The 24,993-nt window shown below is 45.5% G+C and overlaps 1 protein-coding gene across 23 annotated transcripts in view; it reads right to left on the minus strand.

Annotated features, from left to right (window-relative positions):
• Positions 1-383: 383 nt before the first annotated feature.
• ARHGEF7 (Rho guanine nucleotide exchange factor 7) overlaps positions 384-24,993 on the minus strand; it is a 181,657-nt gene continuing 157,047 nt past the window's right edge. For 13 of the 23 annotated variants that reach the window (XM_033177221.1, XM_033177224.1, XM_033177226.1 and 10 more), the window contains 6 exons: positions 22,516-22,740; positions 19,652-19,745; positions 17,461-17,550; positions 5,272-5,371; positions 4,585-4,639; positions 384-3,134 (listed from right to left, as the gene is read on the minus strand). In XM_033177221.1, the coding sequence (XP_033033112.1) occupies positions 3,012-3,134; positions 4,585-4,639; positions 5,272-5,371; positions 17,461-17,550; positions 19,652-19,745; positions 22,516-22,740 (687 nt within the window). In that variant the 3' untranslated portion in view covers positions 384-3,011. Of the gene's footprint in view, positions 3,135-4,584; positions 4,640-5,271; positions 5,372-12,090; positions 13,680-17,460; positions 17,551-19,651; positions 19,746-20,475; positions 21,483-22,515; positions 22,741-24,993 lie in introns of those variants that run through there. The other 10 variants (XM_033177228.1, XM_033177220.1, XM_033177241.1 and 7 more) reach the window with 6 other exon arrangements.

Below are 24,993 nucleotides of genomic sequence, written 5' to 3' on the forward strand. Positions count from 1 at the left end.
ACGAGGACACACACGAGCGATTTCCTTTTGTCTCATGACAGCTCCTAAAAGGGACCCCACAGATACCTTCAAGGAAGTTTCGCTTCACAAACGCTGTCCTGAGTGCCCTCCAGAATGCAGGCCATTCTTCCGGGCATGGGCGAGGACCTGGGGGCAGTGCCTACCACCGTGACCCGTTACTTTAGTTTTTGTTCGTAAGACTTCCAGTGTTTTTTCCTTGTCTTTTAAAAAAAATCTTCCCATTTTCTCAAACTCTAGACTTCAAAGGAAACACATTATCTTCCAGTATCGAAGACAGAATTTCAAATCGAAAACAGCCCAAAGAAACTGTAAAGCTAACAAGCACACAGAAAACACATCAAAGAAGATGAAGCAACACATTCTGTGACATAAGAAAAATAATCAGTTTAATAATTACAGCAGTGTAGCATCAACATTGTAGTAGTCAACACTAGGACATTGTCTGTGACATTTAAATTAGGAGTTTCTCCACACTTGTCCACGGGCGCCCTGGGGGCCCCAGAGAAGTGAAGAAATGATTGGCATTAAGGAGTCCACACAACCAGGGCAGGTATTCAAGGTCCCAGGCGCCCAGCGCACGTGGACAAGCACAGACGCAACCGAGTGTGAAGGAACGAGCTTCGGGTGCTACATTCCAACATCGCTGAAAACTGAAAGTGCTTCACATCTACAGGATAAGAAATGGCTTCATCTCCTCATCCATACAAGGTGAGAGCAAAGGGGTAACCCTCGGGCAGATCGTGGCCCCTTTAAATGTTTAGATCAAGTTCCCACCCCCTCGGGAGGTCACACGGTGAAACAGATACAGTTATATACAACAGGGCGGGTTTTTAAAGACTTGCTCTCAGACACGTTTTTCCTGCTCCCTAAAAAGCCGAGGAAGATACTGGATCCACAGAAAGAAAAGGCAATGCAGTAACAGGAGGCCCTCGCGGCCGCATCGTCCAGGGGAAGGGCTGTTAAAAACACAAGTATTCTTGTGAAATACTTCGATCTGAGCATTAAGGCAGGTCTGCAGGAGATCCGTCCTGGGGACTCGGACAGCAACGCTACCGGCTCCGAGAGGACGGCTAACGTCGCCTCCCGGCAGAGGGGCGGAGAGATCAGAGGAGAGTTGTTCCTGAGTTAAAACCTGCTATAACAGCAAACTCCAATACACTCAAGTTGAATGGTTTCCCACTGCAATGTCTTACGCATCACCAAAAAATAACTTGTCAAACTCAAGCTTACCCAAAAAGAAAGTGTTGATCTTTGCTCGTGCCTGCATGAGTGAATAATCTGCTAAGTTGAGGATGGTGGCAATTCTAGTGAGAAGTCCAGGTGAGGCCAGGTTCTGCAAGCACGGGTCAGGTCCATGCTGAGCCCAGGCAGACCCCGTGACCAGAGTCAGGGAAGGAAGCAGGAAGGGGGCTTGCTGGGCACCAGAGACTGTAATTAGCAAGGGCAAGGAAGAACCGTAAACAGTAACAGAACATTCTCCCAAGGTGCCCAGCTCAAAGGCATCAGTATCCAAAGGATTCAGGTGCAGTTAAAGGGCAATTTGGCCAATAGACGGAAAATCAGGAAGTCAAATCTGATGCAAAATGAGCTGTTCTGAGACCAGTAATCCATGGCGTTGCAATTTTGGTTTTTAAAGATAGAACACTTGCTCTACGGAAAAGTGTATCTCACTTTAAAACCAACCTCTTCACGGGAAGGGAAACCAAAAGCAAAGTCCCTGTGGTCACCCTGATTTATTGCTAAAGCAGAACGAAAATCTGCCCCACGGGCTGGGCTTCCTGCCCAGGGCCGCACAGGCTTTCCAGAGCCAGCGTGGGCCCAGCAAGCCGCGGTGAGGACAGGCTTCCTTCGTCTCCTCTGCACTGGAACACAGCGGGGGAAACGTTCCCTGCTTAAGCCTACGTGACTTAGTGGAACCTAAGGTGTATATTGCTGTATTCTTGCTGAAGGAGGGGATTTTACTTTCAGTGAGCACTGAAGCCTGCTGGCTGCAGCCAGTGCTGGAGCAGACCTCGGGATGAGGCTGGCCTGACCGCAAAGCTCCATCCATCAGTATCAGTCTGGAGCACGGCCTCCATCTGTTCTCGTCAGCTGCAGTGACCTACAATAAATAATACATTCTATTTACAGGTTCTAGTAAGAGCTCTCTTTAAGGGAAGACAAAACAGTGTATTTTGTTGTTACTGAACTAGCCTGTACAGAAACGTCTGTGTAATCTCCCAAAACACAGCAAAACCATCTAAGAATCACAGTACTCAGACAGCGGACAAGAGCAAATGCCTCTAGGTGGATGCAGTGGTGCCGTATGGGCCTTCCTTGAGGTCAAGACTGAGTCTGCCAAGCAGCAAGCTGCCCTCGGAACCCCACAGGTCTGGGACTGGAGCGCCGCTTTAAGAGGAGACTTCCAAATGGGACTGACGTGTATCTCTGCAGGTATAAATAAGGTTATTCAGAAATACCGATATGGGGGGGTGCTGTCACAGCATGGTGCAGGCCCTGGTGCTGCAGAACAAACCAGGCATCCACCAGGCTTCCACTTCCGGTGGGTGCGGGCATGGGATTTCTTACTCACGTAGCTGGAAAGGCCATTCTAGCATGGGGATTAGCCCGGACAGAACCACCACGGGTATGCATTCAAAATGGGATATTTACAAGAAAACATGTATATATAATATTTATATATTCAGTTCAAAGTCTGGAAAAACAAGACTTTTAGTCAGTCACTGAACTTATTGCAGAATGAGGTAACTGAGATGTTCACAGAGTGGGACTGACGCAGCTCAGGTCCTCAGAGTCAATCCCCCCTGTCTGGATTCATCAGTCATGGTTTGATCGTCTCCATTCGCAGAATAAGCTCCAGCTTTTCTATGTACAGAGAGCAAGGTGGTGCCCCACCCAGCCCTGCCCTGTGGTCCTGAGTGCACCCCGACGTGGGTCGGGGTGCCCAGCTTCACCTCAAAACTGGCCATCGACAGAACTAAGGACGTCCCTTATAGATTGGTCTCGTCCCAGGCAGGATCGTTCATGTTCTTCAGGACTTTCCTCACCAGCTTCTCTAGGTCTTTGCGGGCTCTCTGTTCTTCCTCTAGAGATTTCTTCATCTTTTTGTTATCCTGTAAATTAAGCAGACCACAGTATGTTCACTATCTTTGGCATTGCATAGGGCTTCCTTTCCCCAAATGGGTATCCTTGAGGAGCTAAGGCCTCAACTCATGAAATCCCATGTGAGCTGTCTATGGGCTGTGAGGTCATGGGGGTCCGCAAAGTTCAACCACCTGGACAGGGTGGCAGCAGCACTCCTGACTATGCTGCCACTCCCGGGATGGAAATGGTCCTAATGGCTCTTATTAAGGCCATGAATGAATCTCTATAGAACATACTGTAAGAAAATGGCTGGAAACTGCAGACGGGACAGCTCCTATCCAGCCTTTCTGTCCATTTATAACCACCTTCCAGAGTTACAGAAAGGACTGGAAGTAACAGCCACTGACGGGTGCGGGAGCAAGTGGGCGAGCACCTGCTCTGTGCCACTGAACCCAGGCATGTCTCAGACGCAGAAGGCAGGCACAAACGGACGCCTGCTGCCACTTGGGGCAAAGTGTGAACATGGAAGCCCGCCAGCCAAGCAAAGCAGTACCTGGAAGCCCTGCGGACACTGCTTAGAATGCAGAGCTCACGTCCAGTTCCACACGGCAACCTGCTCTCGGCTCTCTATCCCAGACCACAACTCTTCTCAGGCCGTTCCTCGGCCAAAAGAACACCCCAACCTTCCCTCGCCTAGCTGGGCAGGGCACCAAAGCCACTCCTACTCACATTCCGTGCAATGAACACCCCAGCCTTCCCTCACCTAGCTGGGCAGGGGACCAAAGCCACTCATACTCACATTCTGGGCACTGACCAGAACACCCTTGGTTAGTCGCCACGTCTGGCTCGCTAAACTGGCTTCGGGAGCCAAGGACCATGCAGTGGCAGAGGCTAATCTCAGGGCCCCTTGCAGGATTTGTCACCAGACAGAACTTTTGATATTTTAAATTATTCTTCCAACAGAATTTGCAATGGTTTATGACATCAAAATCAGTATTGTTAAAAAAAAAAAAAAGTTTAAACAAGTCACTTTATAGACAACCGTTTTATCTGCTGGACTTCTCAAAGATGCGACCTCCTTTTAGTTTTTGCTTATGCACAATCAGCTTTTCATTTTTATATGAGACGGAGTCTCACTCTGTCGCTCAGGCTGGAGTGCAGTGGCACGATCTCGGCTCACTGCAACCTCCGCCTCCTGGGTTCAAGTGATTCTCCTGCCTTAGCCTCCCAAGTAGCTGGGGTTACAGGCACCTGCTGCCATGCCCGGCTAATTTTCGTATTTTCAGTAGAGATTGGCTTTTGCCACGCTGGTGAGGTTGGTCTTGAACTCCCGACCTCAGGTGATCTGCCCACCATGGCCTCCTAAAGTGCTGGGATTACAGGTGTGAGCCACCACACCCGGCCAGCTTATTTTAATATCGTTTTCTTTTCTCCCATTTGAAAAAAAAAAAAAAGATTGAAAGATGGATTATGACGTACCTGTCTTAATTCTTGAACTTCATCCTTTAATGCATATACGGTATCCACAAGACTCCTGAAACAGGAAACAGAGCACACGCGTGAACAGGGTGAGGCATGAAGAGGATACATGGAAACTTACCAGGAGACACTACGATGCTGAGTGGAGGACACGGGGCTGCTCTGCCTCACCCGTGTACTGTCTACATTCACAACTAAAAACTGTCAACCTCTGTGCACGGCAGCTTCAAACCTAGTCAAGGGCAGCTTCAGTCTATGAAGACATTTTAAAAGTGAAGCTTCTGGCTGGGCACAGTGGCTCACACCTGTAATCCCAGCACTTTGGGAGGCCGAGGTGGGCAGATCACCTGAGGTCACGAGTTGGAGACCAGCCTGGCCAAAAGGATGAAACCTTGTCTCCACTAAAAATACAAAAATGAGGCATGGTGGCGCAGGCCTGTAATCCCAGCTACTTGGGAGGCTGAGGCAGGAGAATCGCTTGAACCTGGGAGGCAGAGGTTGCAGTGAGCTGAGATTGCACCATTGCACTCCAGCCTGGGTGACAAGCGTGACACTCCGTCTCAAGAAAAAAAAAAAAAAAAAGTGAAGCTTCTGAAGCCACACCCCCGCCCTCAGGGAGCTGTCTGAACCCCACTGCCCCACTGCAGGGGTCAAATGCCTGCTTTAGAATACTGGAAGACATCTTACTTTTCTTCTATCACTGTCTGACCATTACTTTTAGTTTCTTCCACTATAATTTTCTCTTCTTCTGGAAGCAAAACTTGTGGAGCAGATTCTTTGCGTGAACCTAGGATCATGAAAAAATAATCAATAAACCTCGGGCGAACACCATGGCAGAATGAAGAAAAATGACTATACAACATCACTTAAATATGAAGTTCTATCAACTATGCATTTAAAAATGTGCATCCAGGCTAAAGGACGGCATGTTTTACCAGGTTTCTTCACCCCTGTCTATTGAGCCCAGGCCTCTTCGTGACCAAAGCCGTAGAGAGGAAAGGAAACTGTAGCCTTTTTAAAATCTGAATTACGGATTGTTTAAACCTTAGCATTTTCAACAGGGAGGAGGTTAAAGGTTGTGACCGTACTGCTCTGGCTATTCATCCCATTTTGAGCCACTGTTGTGAGAGTTTCAGCAAAGACATATGAGACCTATCAGAACATACACAGTGAGTGTTTATAAATCCAAGATCTGGCAATACAAACATTTGACTCTACAGCAACATTTAATAATCAAGATATTACAGCATCATAGCACACGGTTTAGAAAAAATAACATTTGGTCCTTTATGAAAACTTTTTATTTCCTAAAATATAAAATAAACATTTTTCTAAATGAAAGCAAACTGCTCACAATGTCAGAGGAACACTTGTGTCATTTAACCAACGCCTGCACAAGAGTTTACATGAGACAGGTCCTCAATAAATGTTGCAAAATACGTACTTTAGAAATTAGGAAATCAAAATACTCATTTTAAAAGGTGAGGAAGAGAATCAAATTGTATTTAATGATGCAGGGAGAAAATCTTTCCTTAAAGAAAATATTTTCTTGAAGGTCATACAGTATAACGTGTACCATTTATATTTTTGAAAAATTACACCAGATGCAAATCAGAAGGCTATACTCTATCACAGAACACAAACGCCTGTAAGCGGTACTGTGATAAACATCTCTCCGTGAAGAAGGGATGCGCGTGTTTGAGACATGCTAACTATGGACACGGTGCTTGCGCTTGCTGGGTCTTTTGCACCTTTTGCGTGTTCCTAAAAGCGTGTCAGTGCTACGCAGCCTCACTGTCACAGGAAAGCTCAATACAATATGAAAGTTTTATGAAGACAGGATTTTAAATAATGGCTTCACCTGCATTTTACCGCATGCTTAGGCTCCTCTGAGCGGAACAAGGTTAAGGATGATGCCAAAGCTTAAGATGGCTCCTAAGACGTTCCTGACACGCGAGGGCACCGCTGCTATCTTCACAGCAGCATGCAACAGGAACCAGGACTGGAGGTCACTGGCCAGGTGCTGCCCTTCGTGCGTGTGCAAAACCTGCTCCACCCCTCAGAATGGCGCCCCTGGGAAACTGGAAATTCAGGGACTGAATAAAATCAAGACACTGCTCCTTCATTCTCTCAGGCATAAGATTAAGTCCTGGGAAAGCAACTAAGTGCCACTCTGTCACCTGGCACAAGCTTCAGGAGACACTCGCCACACCAATACTGGGAAATGAGGATAACTGCAGAATCTTAGGATCAAATGCAGCACTTAAAATGCAGTCACAAGCCATGGCTGGCACACCTGTGTCTGTGTTAAAGTGGGCGACCCTTCAAAGGCGACCATCCCTCCCCCTCATACTGTTAATGTCTCCACTGTGCTACCAGCTGGCAGCAGTAGACCTGACACTGTCAGGGAGGGAAGGAGCGGGGGCCCAGCTCTTCACATGCGTCCCCTGGGTCACAGTCCACCCACCCGCACACACAGTGACCAATGTCTCGGGAATAACTTTTCAGACAGAAGATTCAGACAGGACTGCAAGGTATGATTTCAGAAAGACGTTTTTAAAAACATTAGGCTGGTAGTATCAGCCCTAGGAATCTCCACAGGTCCAGGAGACAAGGGCGGAGACGGCCCTTTGGGCTGCGAGGACTCCTGCCACTCCAGGTGCCTGTGCTTGTGCTCCAAGAGGCCACAGGAGAGGACCCTGAGGGTGGTGGGCCCTTCCTGGCTAATGGGTAATGCTGCTGAGACGTGGGCCACACGGGAAGATACTGCTTAGGAAGGAAACTGATGTGTGAGGGATATTACAGCAGAGCGTGCAGTGCTAGCCAGGGGGAGAAGCTGCCAGTGTTTCTCACACAAACGCAAAGGGTACCCTTGTTCCTATCAGAAAACGTTAATTCATGTGCTATTTGCCCAAAAGATATAGAAAAAGAATTTCATAGAAAATAAGAGAGAGAAAATAATGAAAGAAAATCCAGAATACTCATAAAGATTCCGATATTTATACCACATGTGAAGAAATTAAATGGCTCCACTTACTCTTCCCTGCAAAGAGAAGTCCACTGATAAGATCCCACATTTCAGTCAACTAATTTTCCCACCAATTATCCAGCTGTCCTGCTTTGAGCCCAGACAGTTGATGACTGTTTCAGAGTCAGATTCACAAAAGTATTACTTGTATATCTCACATTGTTTGCAACACATTTCTTCAAATGGATTTGCTAATGAGACACACTGGAAAAAGTCATGTAACTGCGGATCAGGCAGATTAAATTCTGGATTTCAATTATTTTTGCCTCTTCTAGCTTCCTAGACAACCTGTTTACACCATCTCTTTCCAGCATTAACATTTCCGAATGACATAAAATAGGATCACAAACTATGTCAACTTTGTAAAGAAATGGGTCAGACACAGGGTCGACTTCTGTACAGGAGTTGTGAGGCCATGAGCCACGTGTCCACTGTCTGCAGCCAGAGCTGGGACACCCCTAGTGGTGAGTCTTTTAAGTTAACCTGGGCACATCACTTAAGCACTGAGTCTCAATTTCATTACTTACAAAGCACAACAAATCTACTTCTCTAGAGCTGTTCTGAGGATTTAAATATTATATTTTGTAAATATCTTTTAACAGATGAACCCATAAAGGTCATAAAGGTAAAAGTCTTTCCATTATGTAGCATAATTTGAGGAACTAAGCCTGTAAGAACTGGTACAATTATTGTATATGCATGGCACAGGTCTTATTTCTACAGCTACACTTAAAGCATGTGAGAAGGATTTAGTGATACACAAATGTAAGCTGGAAAACGTATCACAGACAGGATGTACTGCTTGATTCCTGAAATGCACTAATGTGAAAAATGCCATTTATGGATCTGATGGTGAACTAGGAAGCTTGTAAATGAGGATTATTAACATGCCTAGAAATCATGCAATCCTAATAATCTGCCTAGTTTTCAATATACAGTTTTTCTAAAATGATTGAAAAATTTTTACTGCCTTTCAAAAAACAACAAAGAAATGTTCTCTGGCCAGGTTTACATAAGTTGACTATTTCTTTAAAGAACAATGTTTTAGAAAGCAGATATAACAAGTTATCTCAGAAATTATTAAAGTGTTTTTAGCGGCATCGTAGCACATTTTTTCCCTGAGTTACCTAGTTTGGAAAAACAATTTAACAGCAGAATTATCAGATAATGTTCTCTCACTTTATTTAAAATCCGTAACAGAGGGCTCAGACATAGATGAACACATTCATGATGGTTCTAGCACAGTCAAGATCTGTGTTTCCCAAACTGTTTTGTTTCTGGGAGATGAGAGGCGTTCCACAACACATCATTTCGGGAAATGCTGTGGGCTAGTGGGCGACACTTCTTGGAGATTGACAGTGCACCCTTAGCACAATATAGGCTTTGATGAAGTCTGCCATAAAAATACTCGCTTAACTTTAATTCAGCATTTCTGAAATGCATTTGAGTGAACTTTTTTTCTTTTAAACATCATTATTAACATCTTGTGGTTTTGTGGCTAACATTTTGAGAAGTGCAAGATCAGCTTATAATCTGTCTGTTTCTATAACCACATACAGAGAACAGCTGGATGGTTATTTCCATATGGAGGTGGGAATAAGAAAAACATGAATATAATGAAATAATTTATACTTAACACCAATCCAGCACTTCTCAAACTCGAGGACCCAAGAATGTGCCTGTAGATGCTCGGTGTCTGCCCGCCCTGGGCTGAAAAATTCTGCAGCAAGCATTCCACTCTCAGGGGCTGCTGTGCGCCGCATGACTGGGGACCCCAGAGGGCACTGGGACCCCACAGCAACACTCACTCAGAGGTGTGATCCAGAGAAGCCTGGTCCAAGTGTGTGTTAACATGAGCACAAAACTTAACATTTTAGGGATGTCTGAGAACACTGACCCACCCCCACCCCAAATAGTCACACATCTGTAGACAACTATGGAGCTTCGTTTAAGAAACACAGATCTAATCCAATATTTCCATTCCATAGACGAGACGACTTGCCACGGCAGCAACACAGTGGTGATCAACCCCTGGGGACCCGAGTGCCGGCTCGCGACTGCCATGCTTGGCTGTTAGACACCATTCTGAGGCCTTATCTGACGACACACAACTAACTGCTTCAGGAGTAATGCAGTGCAACTGTCCAGTCCAGACACCGGCGTGGTGTGCAGGCATGCATGTGTAGGCCTGCCTGTACCAAACGCCTAGAAACAGGGTAAGTTCATCAGAAAAGAACACCTGTCTATCTGACCAGTGATTTAGGACATGGGCAGGATAATTCCTCTTCTTAAATTCATTATCTTTTCTAAAATCTGCATCTCTAATCAACTGAAAATCAAGTAACATCCACAGTGGAGCAAACTACGACTACACTTAAAGAAAAACGATTTAGTAAGATCTCTCCAAAAGTCCTGTAGGCCGTTTTGTTATTTATGGCTCTAAGGGTCTAATTTCCTTTCCTTAGGAAAACTCTCATCTTGTGCTGACAGTTTTCTGCACTCACTGTCTGCACCTTGTCCTAACACTATACCTGCCACCAGGTACTTCGTTTCCTTTCCCTTTATTTTGCTTCATTACTCTCTTCTTAGCTGGACAAGCACTTTATAAAACAAAAATTAAAAACTGGCCTTAGTCTAAATAAAACAATTTTAAAGTTGTGCTTTTTCCCATTTATGCACACAAACAAAAAATAACGCTTCTTTCTGAAGACAAACCGGCCAGTGACCGAAAGCTTAAGAAACGGGAAAGAGATGAAATCAGAAACGGACAAGGTGTGACTTTGTCTTGTCCAGAACACAGCTAACTGAAGAGAGTGCAAGCTTTTCTATCAGGGCAGACAGAGGGTTCTATCTATCACCTGCCTGCCTTTGGAAGATGTTCCGTTCAGGTGGAAGAGCCAAATCATATTAAACTGCAAACTATGCTATTCCCCTCCCCCATGTAACAAATATTAAAAGCCACGGGCTAGCAAATGCAAAATTTATTTCAACTGTACATAACAGGTTTTTTTTTTTATAAAACAAACACTTCATTGCCATATGCAACCACAAACAATAATATGCATACTGTACAATACAATGCAACATTCAGATATACATCCAATTTAGTTTTTCAAATGGTAGTCACCTATTAAAAATGGCTTTTCCCATTCACAGATAAAGAGCACAATTATAGAGATTATTTTCAAGATCTTACACCACTATATACACATTACTGTGTTTTGGCAATTTTATGCAAAACACAATTAATATAGATTATATACTTGTGGCAAGTGTTATTTCAAAGGGAACACCATTTAGGCCATTTGCAAAGGCCTGGTGATGGCTTAAACCTACCTTCTAGTTCAGACTCTTCATTCTTTCATTAGAATACTAACTGTACACATAAATATTACAGAATTGTATGAACAGAAGATACTATTATCAGCATGACTGAAGTCCCACAAAAGTAGAAACACTGGCTCTCTGGATGCCACATCACCACTGCCACATGAGAACTCTCTTTTCGGGCTTGTGGCACTAATAGTTCTTAACCAGGTCACAAAAGCTAATGGTGTTAGACATTCAAAACAAATGCAAAGAAAAGGTCAGGTTATTCTTCTGCAGTGATCTTAGCATCAAGAAAAAGCATCATCAAAATGCCTTTAACTGGTACAAAATTGAATGATGGTAAATGTGAAAACTTTAGTGTAGAGAATATCAAAGAAAATGTCCCAGTAAGATAACCAAATGATACTTGATATTAAAGGAAAATCCGAGTGCAGCAACTGTGTTTGAGTGTTGTGGCCTACACAGCCCATGACACAGGCAATCCATGCCTACGCGAAGGCAAAGGCAGCTAAGCCAATGCACTAATGAGCAGTCGAGGCAAACAAAAAGGTGCTCCCAGACTCAGAGGACTACCATATGTAATACAAAACCAAAATCGCTCTAAATCCACTTACAGTAAGTATAGAAACTTTGTACTTCTCTTCTTTCTCCAAAAATTCCATTTACTATTTGGCTGAACATACATAAACCCCATGTCTGCCGGAGATTAACACTGGGCTTTGACTGATTTTAGAAGACTGCTCCTCAACATTCTTATTTTTACTAATTAGTATGAAAATACAAACTCTTCCGATGGCATGAGCACTTCAGTAGCTACTTGGGAACAGACAAATATTTGGAATTAACAGCTGCCCTGATGACTCCTGTGCCATTAGCTCGTTCCATGCTGAATGACGCCACCCAACTTTCTAAACAACGTGCTACTGCCAGGAGCTCCCTGGCAGCTCTGGGCTTGAGCAGCAGGACCCGGCTCCCAGGACAAGACTGATGCTGCATCAGAGAGTTCACTCTGCACAAACAAGATCAGAACACTGAATAGGTGGGTTTGGTGAAGGAGTGGGCGGGGGGGGGCGGGGGCAGGAAAGAAATCACGGCCACCTGGAATTACAGCCACCCTGAAGAAGGAAAAAATGTTATTCTCAATTTATTATGGCATCTTGTTTTCTGAAGCTGGTTTCAATGAATACTTAAAACACAACCGTAAGGTTCCATTTTAACACCAAATAGAGCGTGCATGGGAGAGAACACAGTTTGGCCCCTCAAGCAATGACTAGATGTGGATTTGATGCCACAACTGAATGCAACAGGTCACATTCAGTTCTTTTTGAAGCAGAAATTGGTCTGAGTGAGGCCAGTGAAAACTCCTTACAACAAATCCCAGGAAAATGGGGGAGTTTTTTTTTTTTTTTTTTTTTTTTTAAGTAAGTGAGCTACATGGCAACCTAGTAATTCTTCAATGAACTTCGATATCCCATTACAACGAGGCATTGCAGTTTTACACTATGGGGTTGCTGTAAACGGAGTTTCACTGCAGCTGGTTGCTGAAAACAATGATGTGTCCATGGCTCTTCCAGACAACGTTAAATATGGATGTCAGGGGTGGGGAGCCGGGGGGACTGAAGCCACAGCACTTGACTTTTTAAGTATTCCAAATGCCTCTCCAGATACAGTCTAGTAGTCTACACTTGCAGAGGCTGAATGCTTCAGATTTTGGGCTTTAAACTTTTAGTGTAGAGTTTTTACTATAGAGTGGTGTAGGTGTGCTAAGTGCCATATAACAGAAATCACTGCAATTCAGGGAAGTTTGGGGTGAAGATGAGAGTGAACATCTGAGCCATGACAGTAAACTCTGCCTTTGGAAAAGAGAGCTCCCACTTCATGGCCACAATGCAGCACACGGAAGAGCACAGAGCCGTGAGGTGGAGACAAGCTCTGAACACATGTGACGCCCGCCCGTCTGTGCACCTGCCAAGGCCCAGAGCCCACATGCTGTTCGGCACAATTACCAGAACACAGCTGTTGGAACTGGGCTCACAGCACCTTTGCTGCATGTATTCTTCTCATCTCTCCACAACTACTTCATCAGTGGTCACAGTACTTAACAAATTTAGGTCCTTACAGATAAGGCCAGAGTCTCCTCCATGGTTCTGGCACTTAGATCGCAAACCTGTGTGATTTCAGTATAAAATAGAAAAGTGTTCATACAGCTGTATCCAGAAATCAATCAAACAGTTGCTACACTGAGAATAAAAAAACATTTGGAGCTATAAAACAACAACTACCCCTTACGAAGAGCACCCTCGGGTGCAGGCTCACGGGAACACACCACCTCCCTCCAATAGTCATTCGAATGTATACTCGCATCGGCAGTTAAGCCTCCACAAAGTACAACGGGGAATATCAGGAACACTCTCAAAAGTTGTTAAAATATCACATAAAAGAGACAAGGAACAGCAAGAAAACATCTAAGAAAAGCAGGCTGCGATACAACAAGCATTTGTTAAGAAAAGCTCAGAAGTGCATTAGTTCTGGTGAGAGATATATGAGCAACAGCTCTTACGAGATGTAGAACCCATTCTGTAACTATGGGCTGTCCATATACTGTCATAGTCAGAGTCTTCCGAGAGGTCTGAAGGCTCCAAACGAGAAAGGCTACTGCGACGACCCAAGGAGTCTAGGCTTGGTTGGTCATCATCAGCCAAGACGTGATTATGCATCAGGTCAGTGCCTTGCCATGCTAAGACGGGCGGGCGGAGGGACAGGCGCGACAGGCAGGGGGTGAGGAGGAGAACGACAGGAAGAGCCACAACCAAAACATGGAACAAAAGCAAAAGGTGATGGGAAGAGAAGGAAAAGAGAAAATATTGTTAAAAATTGGCAACAATGCATGTTTCTCCTTACATATGGCTGGGTTTCAATAACAAACTTAGCAAAACTCTTAGAATACAACTAGATCGATTATTATCTAATTAAGCCTAATTAATATACAATGTTTCCAAACCGCTCTTTTAAAAAAAGATATTGCTCTAAAGCCCTCATTTAAGAAATCTTTTACAAATTACACCCATGTCCAAAAGATGATTCTATAGACATGAGGCAATTAACCAATTCTATTCCACATTCAATTAACAAATAGTCTCATTTAGGACATCATTTGGGAAAGGTACCATTTATATGGCTAATTAAATATTGTTTCCTATCAATAAACAGATGTATCAAACACAAAATAATTTCAAAGGATTTCTGATGGGTTTCTTCAGTTGTCACTTTGCCAAGACCATAAATCTGAGAGTGGGTCTGGACTTACCTGATCAATCAACAATCACTGTGAGAACTCAGAGGGCAGAAAAGGACTGGTCAGGGCCCACAGCCCCAGAACCCACCCTCTGCTCCCAGGGCACGCCAGAGCTTGGCCCGCAGGCAGGGTGCAGTGGGAAGCTGGGTCTGCTGGCAATGCCGGCCACTCCAATGCAGACCCTCTGCTGTCAGGAAGAGAGATGTGAACTGGCAATACCCCAGTGTTAAAAGGAACATGACAGAGGAAGTGGCACAACATGGCAGGAGAGAAATAATCATGAGTGGCCGGCAACTATGTGCACGGCCAGGCACCTGGGCTGAGAGGCAGGCCGGGCTGCCAGGGTCTCCCTCCATGCAAAGGCAGGGGTGCCCCTTGCTGAGTGAAGGCAAACCACAGTAGCCCGGCCCCTCCCTGCTCCTGCTTCTATCAAACTGACCTCTGTTCCCAGACTGCAAGAACTACGTCATAACCAGCTGTGAGGGCCATTACTTCCTGGTGTTAGAAATCAGTTTCAAGGAAGTTTGGCTTACAAAATCTTCTTGGCATCCAGATGTGTGTATTGAACAGAGCTGCATTTTAGGTAAAATATATTATCCTTCTAAAACCCGTTTTACTAAGCATTTAATGTAAAAAGAGCTGTTTTCATTATGATCCCATTTCCAAGCATCTTACGTATACCAACTTCCCTGCACAAATGAGCAGTTTCTCCCATTACTCCCTAGTTTTGAGTATTCGGTTTAAGGGTGTATACGACTATCAGCTCCCTGAAGCCCCAGAGTGGTCTGCCCATAATATGAATTAAAAACAAAAATCAATGTATCATTCAGTGCTTTTCTTGCACAGCAGAAATGGAAATACAGAATACAGGCAATGTGACAAGAAAAGAAAAGGACCACTCCCCTTAGGCAGTCAGGGCCGTGAAGCCACAGCATATCACAGGACCCTGGTCATGAAGAAACGAGGTGGGCACTATGTCAGCCCTCATCCACAGGGGATTGGCTCCAGGACTCCCCTCGGATACCAAAGTCCTCAGACCCTCCAGTCCCTGATATAAGATGGCATGGTGTTTCCATTTCACCTACACACAACCTCCCGTATACTTTGGGGAAGAGCTCTATACTTTGAGTCATTTCTAAATTATTTATAGTACCTAATACAATGTAAATAGCATATAAATAGCTGTTATAAGTATAATTATTTTTATTTGTATTTTTTTTTACTGTTATATTGTTACTTTTTACTGTTTCTTTTTTCTGAGTAGTTTTGATCTGCAGTTGGTTGAATTCACAAATGCAGAACTCACAGACACAGATGGGTGGCCAACTGAACCTGCTCTGTTCATCTGAGACTACTGGGTTAAAATTTTATTTCAAGTAACTGAAATTGAGATGACAACAAAAATCTCAAATTCAAAATCCAAAAATTTATGGCCACATTTTACAGCCTATGACTTAAAACATGATCAGTATTGAATTATAAAAATGTAGTACCTTTCATCACAACAATCTATACTCAGACATTATTGTGTGATTGTACATGTATTTATTCCACCTTTTGACAGGTTACCCAGGCCTTTCTGTTTCTCTGTTTCTCTCCTATTCTGAGAAGCAGTCACTATGAATGGGTATTTTTCACTAAAGTATGGACAAAAAAAAACAACAGTGCTGACCCTTGGCAAAAAGTCTTCATGTCATAGATGGGACATGGTGCGATACCAGTAAAGTACTGAAAATGGTTAAAAAAAGAAGCTTCTGGATAATCGAGATTCCACAAAGGATTTACCCTGCTCATCCTATCTTCACAGCTGTAGCAGTCTTTGATAAAAGCTAAAGCAGCTGAGAAGTCCTCTTCCCTCTTTTTCCTTTTCTCAGCGTTAAACAATACATGACACTAACTGGAACCACCATGCTGCAGGCGACTAACAAAACGAACAAGTGAGATAAGTGACAGTCGAGCTGGAAAGGGCACCAAGTCCTAAAATGGAGGAGAAATCAGTTTCTGTGCTGAGAAAATACAGAATCATCCAGTTCTCGAAAGGCCTGAGGTACTGCACCATGTGCTCACATCAGCTGTTCTGGGCACGCAGATGCCAGCAGGGTAAATGATAGCCACGCTGCCTCAGCCACCACCCTGTGGGGTCCGAGGCCCTGCACCATGTGCTCACATCAGTTGTTCTGGGCACGCGGATGCCAGCAGGGTAAATGACAGGCACGCTGCCTCAGCCACCACCCTGCTGCGCTTCACTTGCAACACCACAGGAAAAATGTAAATCAAAAAAAGGCACCTTAGGGCTGAGCACTGTGTCTCACGCCCGTAATTCTAACACTCTGGGAGGCCGAGGCGAGGTCAGGAGTTCGAGACTAGCCCGGCCAAAATGATGAAACCCCATCTCTATTAAAAACACAAAAACATTAGCTGGGCGTGGTGGTGCGCACCTGTAATCCAGGAACTCAGGAGGCTGAGATAGGAGAACTGCTTGAACCTGGGAGGCGGAGGCTACAGTGAGCTGAAATCGCGCTACTGCACTCCAGCCTGGGTGACAGAGCAAGGGAGGCAGAGGCTGCAGTGAGCTGAGATTGCGCCACTGCACTCCAGCCTGGGTGACAGAGTGAGACTCCGTCTCCAAAAAGAAAAAAAAAGCCACCTTAATACAAAAAAAGTTTTTCATTTAAGACACCAGACACCAGACACAGGTAAATCCTGTGGTTCTGAAATCTACTGAATAAATTAGCTGTAAATTTCCAAAAAATTTTTAAAAGCAATTATTTTTTAGGAAGACTAAAAGAAACCTTGCTCAAAGTTTATATTTTGGATATTTCTAAGAAACTAAAAAATAATAAAAATGAAAAATTCCAGTACCACACCAATAGCTTAAATAGCTGAAATAACTCAACTAATCTTCCACTGTCTTTTAAACACATCTTCTCTTAGCAAAAGCATTATGAATTCTGGCAATAGGTGATATTTAAATATTTCCTAGTACAATTGTATCTAGAAAACCACACAGTAATTGTGCCCACAGCTCAGACCCAGCTCCGTGAATTTAGGGAGCTGAAGCTCAGCTGCTGTCCTGCCTGCCACCCCTGACTGAAACATCGCTCCTGGGAGGTCAGGCGGATGGGCTGTGCAAGGGGCCTACCAAACAGGTTCCTTCAGACTGTAATTTGAAACTAAACAGAATAAACCATCACAATTTCCAGGCCATTATTGTTAAACTTACTTGAATTGAGTGTTTGCCTTGTTTTGGCGCTGGTACAGTAAGCTTCGATGACTTTCAGAATCTGAGCATCTTCTTCCAAAGCAGCTGTGCCTGTCAAGAGACGCACAACAGTTCACAATCGAACTGAAAGGCCTCTAGTGCAACTGGCAAGATGAATGCAGGCATCAACTCAACCAAAGTGACAAGTAAGATAATCTGCCATTTTCTTGTCAGATAACTGTTTTCCACAAAATTTACGAAAGTTATACTCAAAAAGGTTTTCAGTTTTTTAAAAATATTTGCAACACATTTGGAAAAAAGGCGAATATCCTAACTTTATAATGATTATCCTACCAACCTGTAAGAAAATTAGTATCCCCACTCTCAAATTGGAAAAAGGGCAGGAGGTAGGAATATGCAAGTCACAAAACAAAAAGAGTTCTAAGAAAAGACGTCTAATCTCACTGAAACAAGAAATGAAAATTAAAACATTTTCGTGTTTCCACATGCCAGCCAGACAAAAACAGAAGGCCGACAACTCTCAGTGTCAATGTGGGCATCTGTGCCTGTCTGCTCCCCACACGGCAGCCCACGGTCCTGTGAAAGCCCAGGCCCCATCATCTTCTCCACGGAACCGGACTCTGACTGCCTGCTGCTCAGGGCGCTGTGTTACCTACCGCTCTGCAGGGGAGCTCTGGCCCACAGAGCACACTGTCCCTTGCGCACAGCCTGGGGTTCCCGCCCAGGGTCTCTGCCACCAGGCCTGGAGAGCTCCTCCCCAGACACCTGCATGGCCTGCTTCCTCGGCCCCAGGAAGCTGCTCAAATGGCACCCTGGCACCGAATCTCCCACCTTTCCTCCCTACTGGGTCTCTGCAGCACTCCACGGCCCACACATTGTTCACTTGTTTTGTTTGTCTGTATCCTTCTACTAAAACAGGCTCTATGAGAACAGGGATCTCTTTCCGTCACACTGCATCCTTCATGCCCAGCCCATGAAGGTGCTGATGAAGCACGCGCCCAAGAACGATGGTCTCAGCTGCAGCCGGCCCCACGCCCAGCTCAGTGCTGCCCCTGGATCTGCTGAAGGAAGTGGCCCACAGAACAGTCTGCTCAAAGAGAAGCCCCAGCACAGCCAGTAAGCAACAGAGCAGGCGTCCAGCACCAGCTCCGCTTCAACAGCTAGACCCCAGGGCCTCACCATCTCATCAGGGGCCCTGGTGGTCAGGGGCCTGGACCACCTGGGGAGGAAGACAGTCAGGATGGTGACTTATATTGCCATGGACATCAGGTGACAAGGACAAGAATATAATGAACACTCCAGCACGGTCACCTCACTGGGCTGATTGATAAGGTAGGGGTGAGGGGAGGCCAGCAGTGGTGCGGCACAGAGAGTGTGTGGGACGGCTGCTGGGCCTCCCCCTGAGGCTGGAGGAAGTGAGCAGTGAAGGCACAGGACCAACACAGGCTGAGCTCAGACACAGGGGTGGGGCAAGGCAGAGCCCTGCAGGACAGATCCTGCAACTTCCCCAGAGCTGGCTCACTCTCCCTGGGTTGTACCCATCAGTCCACAGCAATCTGTTCACATGTACCCTTTCCCAGCAGTCACCCCCAGAAAAATCACTTACTTCTGTCAAGAGCTCCACTTATTCAAAAGCTATCTACCGAGCACCTAACAGGTGCCAGGTACTTGCTGAGATGCCACGTAGGAACGCAGAGCTGAGTTGGACCCCTAGGCCTGAGAAGCAGACAGGACGGGTCCAACAGCAGAGAGAACAGCAAGAGAACAGCAAGGGTAGGTGCAACCCACATGAGAACACAGCAGGTCATGCTTCTCACAGATGGAGAGAGCACTGTGGGAGATGATGGCACTTCAGGAAGTGTGGGTGGAATATCTTACAGGCAATAAGGGAGAACCAGAAAAGCAGGAGAGCCCTCCAGGTCTGGCCCCAGCTCCTGGATGAGGAAGGGCTACGAGGCAGTGGTGCTGGAACCGGCACGGAGACTTCATCACTGACACAAGAGCACTTCTCCTGCTTGCTTGGGTAAACGTTATGTTTACTGTCACTTATTCCTACCACTGCCTCAAGGGGCAGACCCTACTTTTGTTTGGAGTCTTCAGAAAGCCACCAAGCCTCCCTCCATCCCATGAATGCCATGGCCTGCGTGACCAGGAGGCCACATCCTCCTCCACACGGACCGCAGCTACTCACTTTTCCGGGACGCGAACTCCTCATCGGAAGGCTTCCGTTCAGGTTTGCGCTTGGGCAGCAGCTTTTTCATGGTCTTGGGACTCTTACTAAGATCCTAGGGAAAGAGAAAAGAAAATGCTAACATACTCTAAAGCCAATCATTTTCACTGGCGTATCAGAAAGGCTGCTGTAAAGGTATAAAACCCCAAATCATTACAGCCACTGATAAGAGCTTCTCGCTTTTTCCTATTTTGATTTTTCTTTACCAGCTTCTGAACGTTAACTTAAAAATCAATAGGGCATTCTCAGTATTAGTCATTGGCTAATATTTTTTCTTCACTCTGATAAAACCCCTCGTGCCATCTGGGTCCTGTTAGTTCTGTGATGAGAGGTGTCACCAGGAGGCAGGCTGGCACTGGTGTGCACAGACATCCTGCACACTCCTGAGGGAGGAGGGGAGAAGGCAGCAGTTGCTCCCTGGGGCAGACCCACCCCCCGGTACAGCTAACTGGAAAAATGGGAGGAAACTAAGGTTATCATTAAATGACAGATAAGTAAAAAATAATCACTTTAAGAAACTATTTGAAGTCTCAGGGAGAAGAAAAGGGAGCGACTGCTCAGCTACCCGACTCTGAGTGCCAGGAGCACAGCCAAGCTCGGCCAGGGCTGTTCTGCGGGGGCCACACGCACACTAGCTCAGAGCGTGTTCACAAGGGAACCGCCCACCCCTTACCTCTTCAAACAGCTTCTCAAACAAGCACAGAAGACGACAGCAAAATACAAAGGGAGCAAAGCAAGTCCAACAGAGCAGGTAAGGTGTCAACTATCAAGCACGTGTTAAATACCGATATCAAAAAAAGGCTGGTTTCTGCATCACGCCAGTGACATAAACCATCACGAATGTTAACAGGCGAAACCCAGACTCAGAAGATGAGATGCGCTATGGAATGAACCCGGCTGGAAACAGAGGAAACGAAGCGTGGTTTTTAAAGTTATCTTTACAAGTCTTTTCTTGGGAGCTAAACAATGGGTACACATGGGCATGACCATGGAAATGGCAGACCCTGGGGACTCCAAAAGGGGGAGGGTGATGGGGGCAAGTTTTGAAAAACTACCCATTGGGTACAATGTTTCCTATTTGGGTAATAGGTACCCTAGAAGCCCAAACCCCGGCATCACCCCATACAGCCATGTAACAAACTCTCAATCTAAAGTAACATTTAAAAAGTTAAATAAAAATCTTTCTATAAAAATTGTAAAGCTCTTAGAAATGCAGCAGCAATCTGTTCCAGAAGACACATTTATACACATGTGCTCCCTGGCTTCCCCAATTCAAAGCAAACTGAGATGGAGAGCCTTGATGAGCCAATGCCCACCCACCATGTGCTCCGAGGGCACCTGTGGGCGCAGAGGGTCATGAAGCACACAGCACACCCGACGCCCAGAGCCAGGCAGAGCAGGCTGCAGAGCGGCCTCCACGAGCCTCCACGCCCTCTTCTCGTACTCTGTAGGACCACTCTCCACGCTAATGCTGCGTGGCGCTCAGCAACACTGGACAGCAGCTACTCAGTGTGAGCCCTTCTCTCCCAGTGTGGAGTGGGCAAAGCAACTGCAGCCAGATTATCAAAATCAAATTGTTTATCTTCATTTCAATGCCTCTTCCCTTGCCCTTTCCACTTCTTTTCCCAACAGTTTTATCCCAGTTTTCTTCCCTAGTAATTCAATCTCCACCAGCTCTTGCAGTAGCTCACTTTTTCTTTAGACTGTGAAAGTATACAATAAGGAACACCAACATTCTTCAAGTAACTTCCCATGATAGAAAATGAGAATTCTGACTTGCACACATGATTACCTGAAAGATATCATAAAAACAAAGACTCAGTAAGACCAAAAAATGAAAAGCATAGATCCTAATTTCTTACACAGTACTTTCCTATGGGCCTTAAAATCCTCAGGGCTGCTGGCAAGAACGTAGAAAAAGTCTGCTCCAGTTCCCTTGGCAAATGTGGCCTTGACCAAACATAGAGGCGCGATGCCAGGCAAGAGTGCATCACCATCCTCACGCTCACTCACACCCCACCAGCGGGCACTGCTCCTCATATCTGCACGCAGGCTACCTATACTCTCACCGCTGTCCTCGTACCTCACCACCATGCATGCTCAACTGCTTATGAAAACAACGCTCATCTCAATTACCGGCTTCCTCGGGTGAAAATATTTCTCAGAACACATTTCTCAAGATGCTTCCTTTCCTCATCCAAGCTGGCTTAGGTGAAAGTGTAAGAAAGTGTTAATACTTATTTATTCATTAGAATCGTACTTTATTTGCACCTAGCAAATACAAAAATGCTGGATCAGAACAGAGACAAGCAAAGACTGTATCATGATTTCTTATGCATCAAAGGGGGAAACTGCCTAAGTGTTTTTTCATTTGTATTGGTAAATGTTCTCTTCATCTCAAATGGCTTCTGGATGACAAAACGCAGGGCTCCTGGATAGGATCCCCAACCTAGAGGAGGGGTTGTTAGACGCAGCAGACAGCATGCAGACGCCAAGTGACGGCCTCACGCACGGGGAGGGAAAGTCACCTGGGCTCAGCGCCTTTCCAGCTCCTGGCCCCTGGTGCCACATTCCTCCGGCAAGCACAGTAAAGGCCCCCTGTGCATGGCACAGACAGGAGGGGCCCTGCACATCCCCTTCCCACACAGGGTTACCACAGGCCTCTCAGCAGCAGAGCAGATAACCAAAGAACCAAGGCAGATCCCTTCTCAGTTCTCTAGGAGTTAGGGTGCATTTTGCTGCGTACAGAGGGACCAGCACGGCACACTCAGGGCCCAAGGCATGCTCACCGTCATCTGGCTGTTTGAGTGGTCAAGGGACCTCACCTCCTTGTAGCAGAGAGCAGCTGACGGCCGGAGGGGAGGCGCGGGCCGCAGGCAGCTCAGGCTCCAGGGCTTGGGTGTTTTCGGAGGCTCCAGGGGTCCCCAGTTGATGGTGGTGTGCGGGGTGCCGTGGTGGGAGGGGTGGGGGAGCGTGTGGTAGGCGGGCGTCAGCGGCGCGGGCTTGCTGTCTGCGTGCTTGCTGGACGGAGTGACCGGGTGGGAGGGGAGCTGCCGAGGGCACAGAGCGGGAAGGGCAGAGAACGTGAGACTTGCATGCTCACCGTGAAAGGGCACTATCACGTACTTCCTTCCGCTCTTTAAACACTCCATGTGAAATAAACCCCAGGATTTATCATTTCATTCGAATCTCTGGCTCTCAGTAGTCAGTTTTTGGGGCCAAGCACCAGCTCGCGCCACCTGGGCTGAGCGTGGGACTCCCCCACGGCGTCTGCCCCACATGGGAGGGGCAGCTCTAGCTGGGGCCCCAGCACTCAGACATCCACTAGCCACATTTATTAGCTACGGAGTAACATTAACAGAAAAAAAGGTACTTTAGTAAAAAGACAGGAATTTCACAAAAGCACACAGGGCATGTGGCTGCAAGAAGGAAGGTGATTCCCCCTAGTCACGTATTATTCTTCACCTGGTGATAAAGTACTGGGCGAAACTAAGGCCCAATCGCCTAGTTTTGTTTTTTAAAAAAGTTTTCCTGGCACACAAGCAGGCCCGTGCCTGTCTAAAGCTGCTGCTGTGTTACCAGGGCAGAGTACAGTTGCAAGAGGCCTGAACCTGTAAAGCGGAGAATGTTTACCATCTGGCTCTTTATAGAACACTGCCAAACCCTGGTATAAAATCAGTTATTTTCTTAGAAAACTGAACTTTAATCAAAACAAAGTTAATTAAAAATTAACTTCTTAGAGGAGGTATGTCATTAATGAATTTTATATTCCTGAGAAACCTGAAATATCCCATCACAATGACAGTTAAATGAGAAAAGTTAAGTAAGTAATTCTCAAAATCAGCCAATAATGACTTCAAATTAGCCGACAATAGTAAGGTGCGTTTAATGGGAGAACAAGCTGTGTGGCGCTGTGAACTGGAAACCTGAGTGGGGTCGGCATTCTGAAGTGCACGACCTTCAAAACAGGCTGAGAGGGAAGGCCCCACAGCAGCTGATGCCACAATTTCAACAACAGACGCCATCAACATTCTGCAACGATCACATTCTAGTCCCTGCACGGGGGAGGGAACCGTGTGAGATACAGGGCATGCTACGAAGCCACCGTAACGTCATCTTTTCATAGGAAATAATGTATAGATGGAGAAAATGATGTAAGACATCCCTCCTAGCAACAGCGTCAGAGTTAAGTAGCGTCTGGTTTTGTTTCTCCTTTCTTGAGAAAGTCAAAGGAAGTATGCTTTATGCTAAAATTAGAATATGACTTCAGTTGGACAGAGCTGGATCACAGGAGAATACATCATCCCACAAAAGAACCTCTGTAGGAGAGCGCAGAACACTTTAAACACGAGGCACAGGGCCTTCCCCGCCACCAGTGAAAGAAACACTAAGACGGAGGGTCTGGCCACAGAGAAAAGCTGACTTGATACGAAATGGTATGAAGTAGAGTTTCAGGCTGCTGTTGAAAATCTGAGTGAAGCAGCTCATCCACTGCTCTTTATAAACACACGTGTACACACGTCGCTGGGATAAACTGATCTCCATGAAAGAATGGAGAATTTTAAAACGGCAGAGCCATTAAAGATGAAATGCTCGCTAAAAGCCAATGAGTAGTTATCTCCACACTGCTGAGAGAAATCAGATGGACTCTGAAACTGATGAGAATATCAGAATACAGCAATCCTTCTTGATCTACAACCTTCCCATGAAGAAGAAAACACGAAAACTGAGCACACGACAGAACTGATCCTAATAACCTAGTAAGGATGTGAGGGAACCTGCAAGCTGAAAACGCCGTGTCATCGTCACTCATTCTTTAAAAGCTCTGCCCAGTTTTTCGGTATTACTTGATAAAGATGACGACTGTTAAAACAACCCGATACCAACTTCTTGAGCAAAAAACACCAGGAGAGGTTTAAACACTGCAACTGAATTCAGTGTTCATCTATTTTGAAAAGTTGTAATTCTCTAAAAATTCAAAGAGTTGCTGAGCTTTTCTAAGTAAAAGACACCTCCATTTCTTAAAATCAACAGTGTGTCATAAATTCTATTTTAACGCCTTCAACGTGAATCTGGCCCTTTTCATCATCATAATTATTTATTTTTGTTTTCTTAAATAAAGCATAATAAACAGTTAAAATTCTCAGAAAAATCATCTATAGTTTAGTGTAAAACTCCCCTAAATTAATCTTCTAGGGCCACGCTGAGCAAAAGCAGCTTCCCCCAAGCACCTCTGAACTGTGCGTGAGGAGGCACAATTCAGGGCTGTTTCTCGAGAACACTCACTGGAAAACAATTCACTA

The sequence above is a fragment of the Trachypithecus francoisi genome, unplaced genomic scaffold (genome assembly GCF_009764315.1).
Source record: "Trachypithecus francoisi isolate TF-2019V2 unplaced genomic scaffold, Tfra_2.0 Lachesis_group18, whole genome shotgun sequence".
NCBI lineage: Eukaryota > Metazoa > Chordata > Mammalia > Primates > Cercopithecidae > Trachypithecus > Trachypithecus francoisi.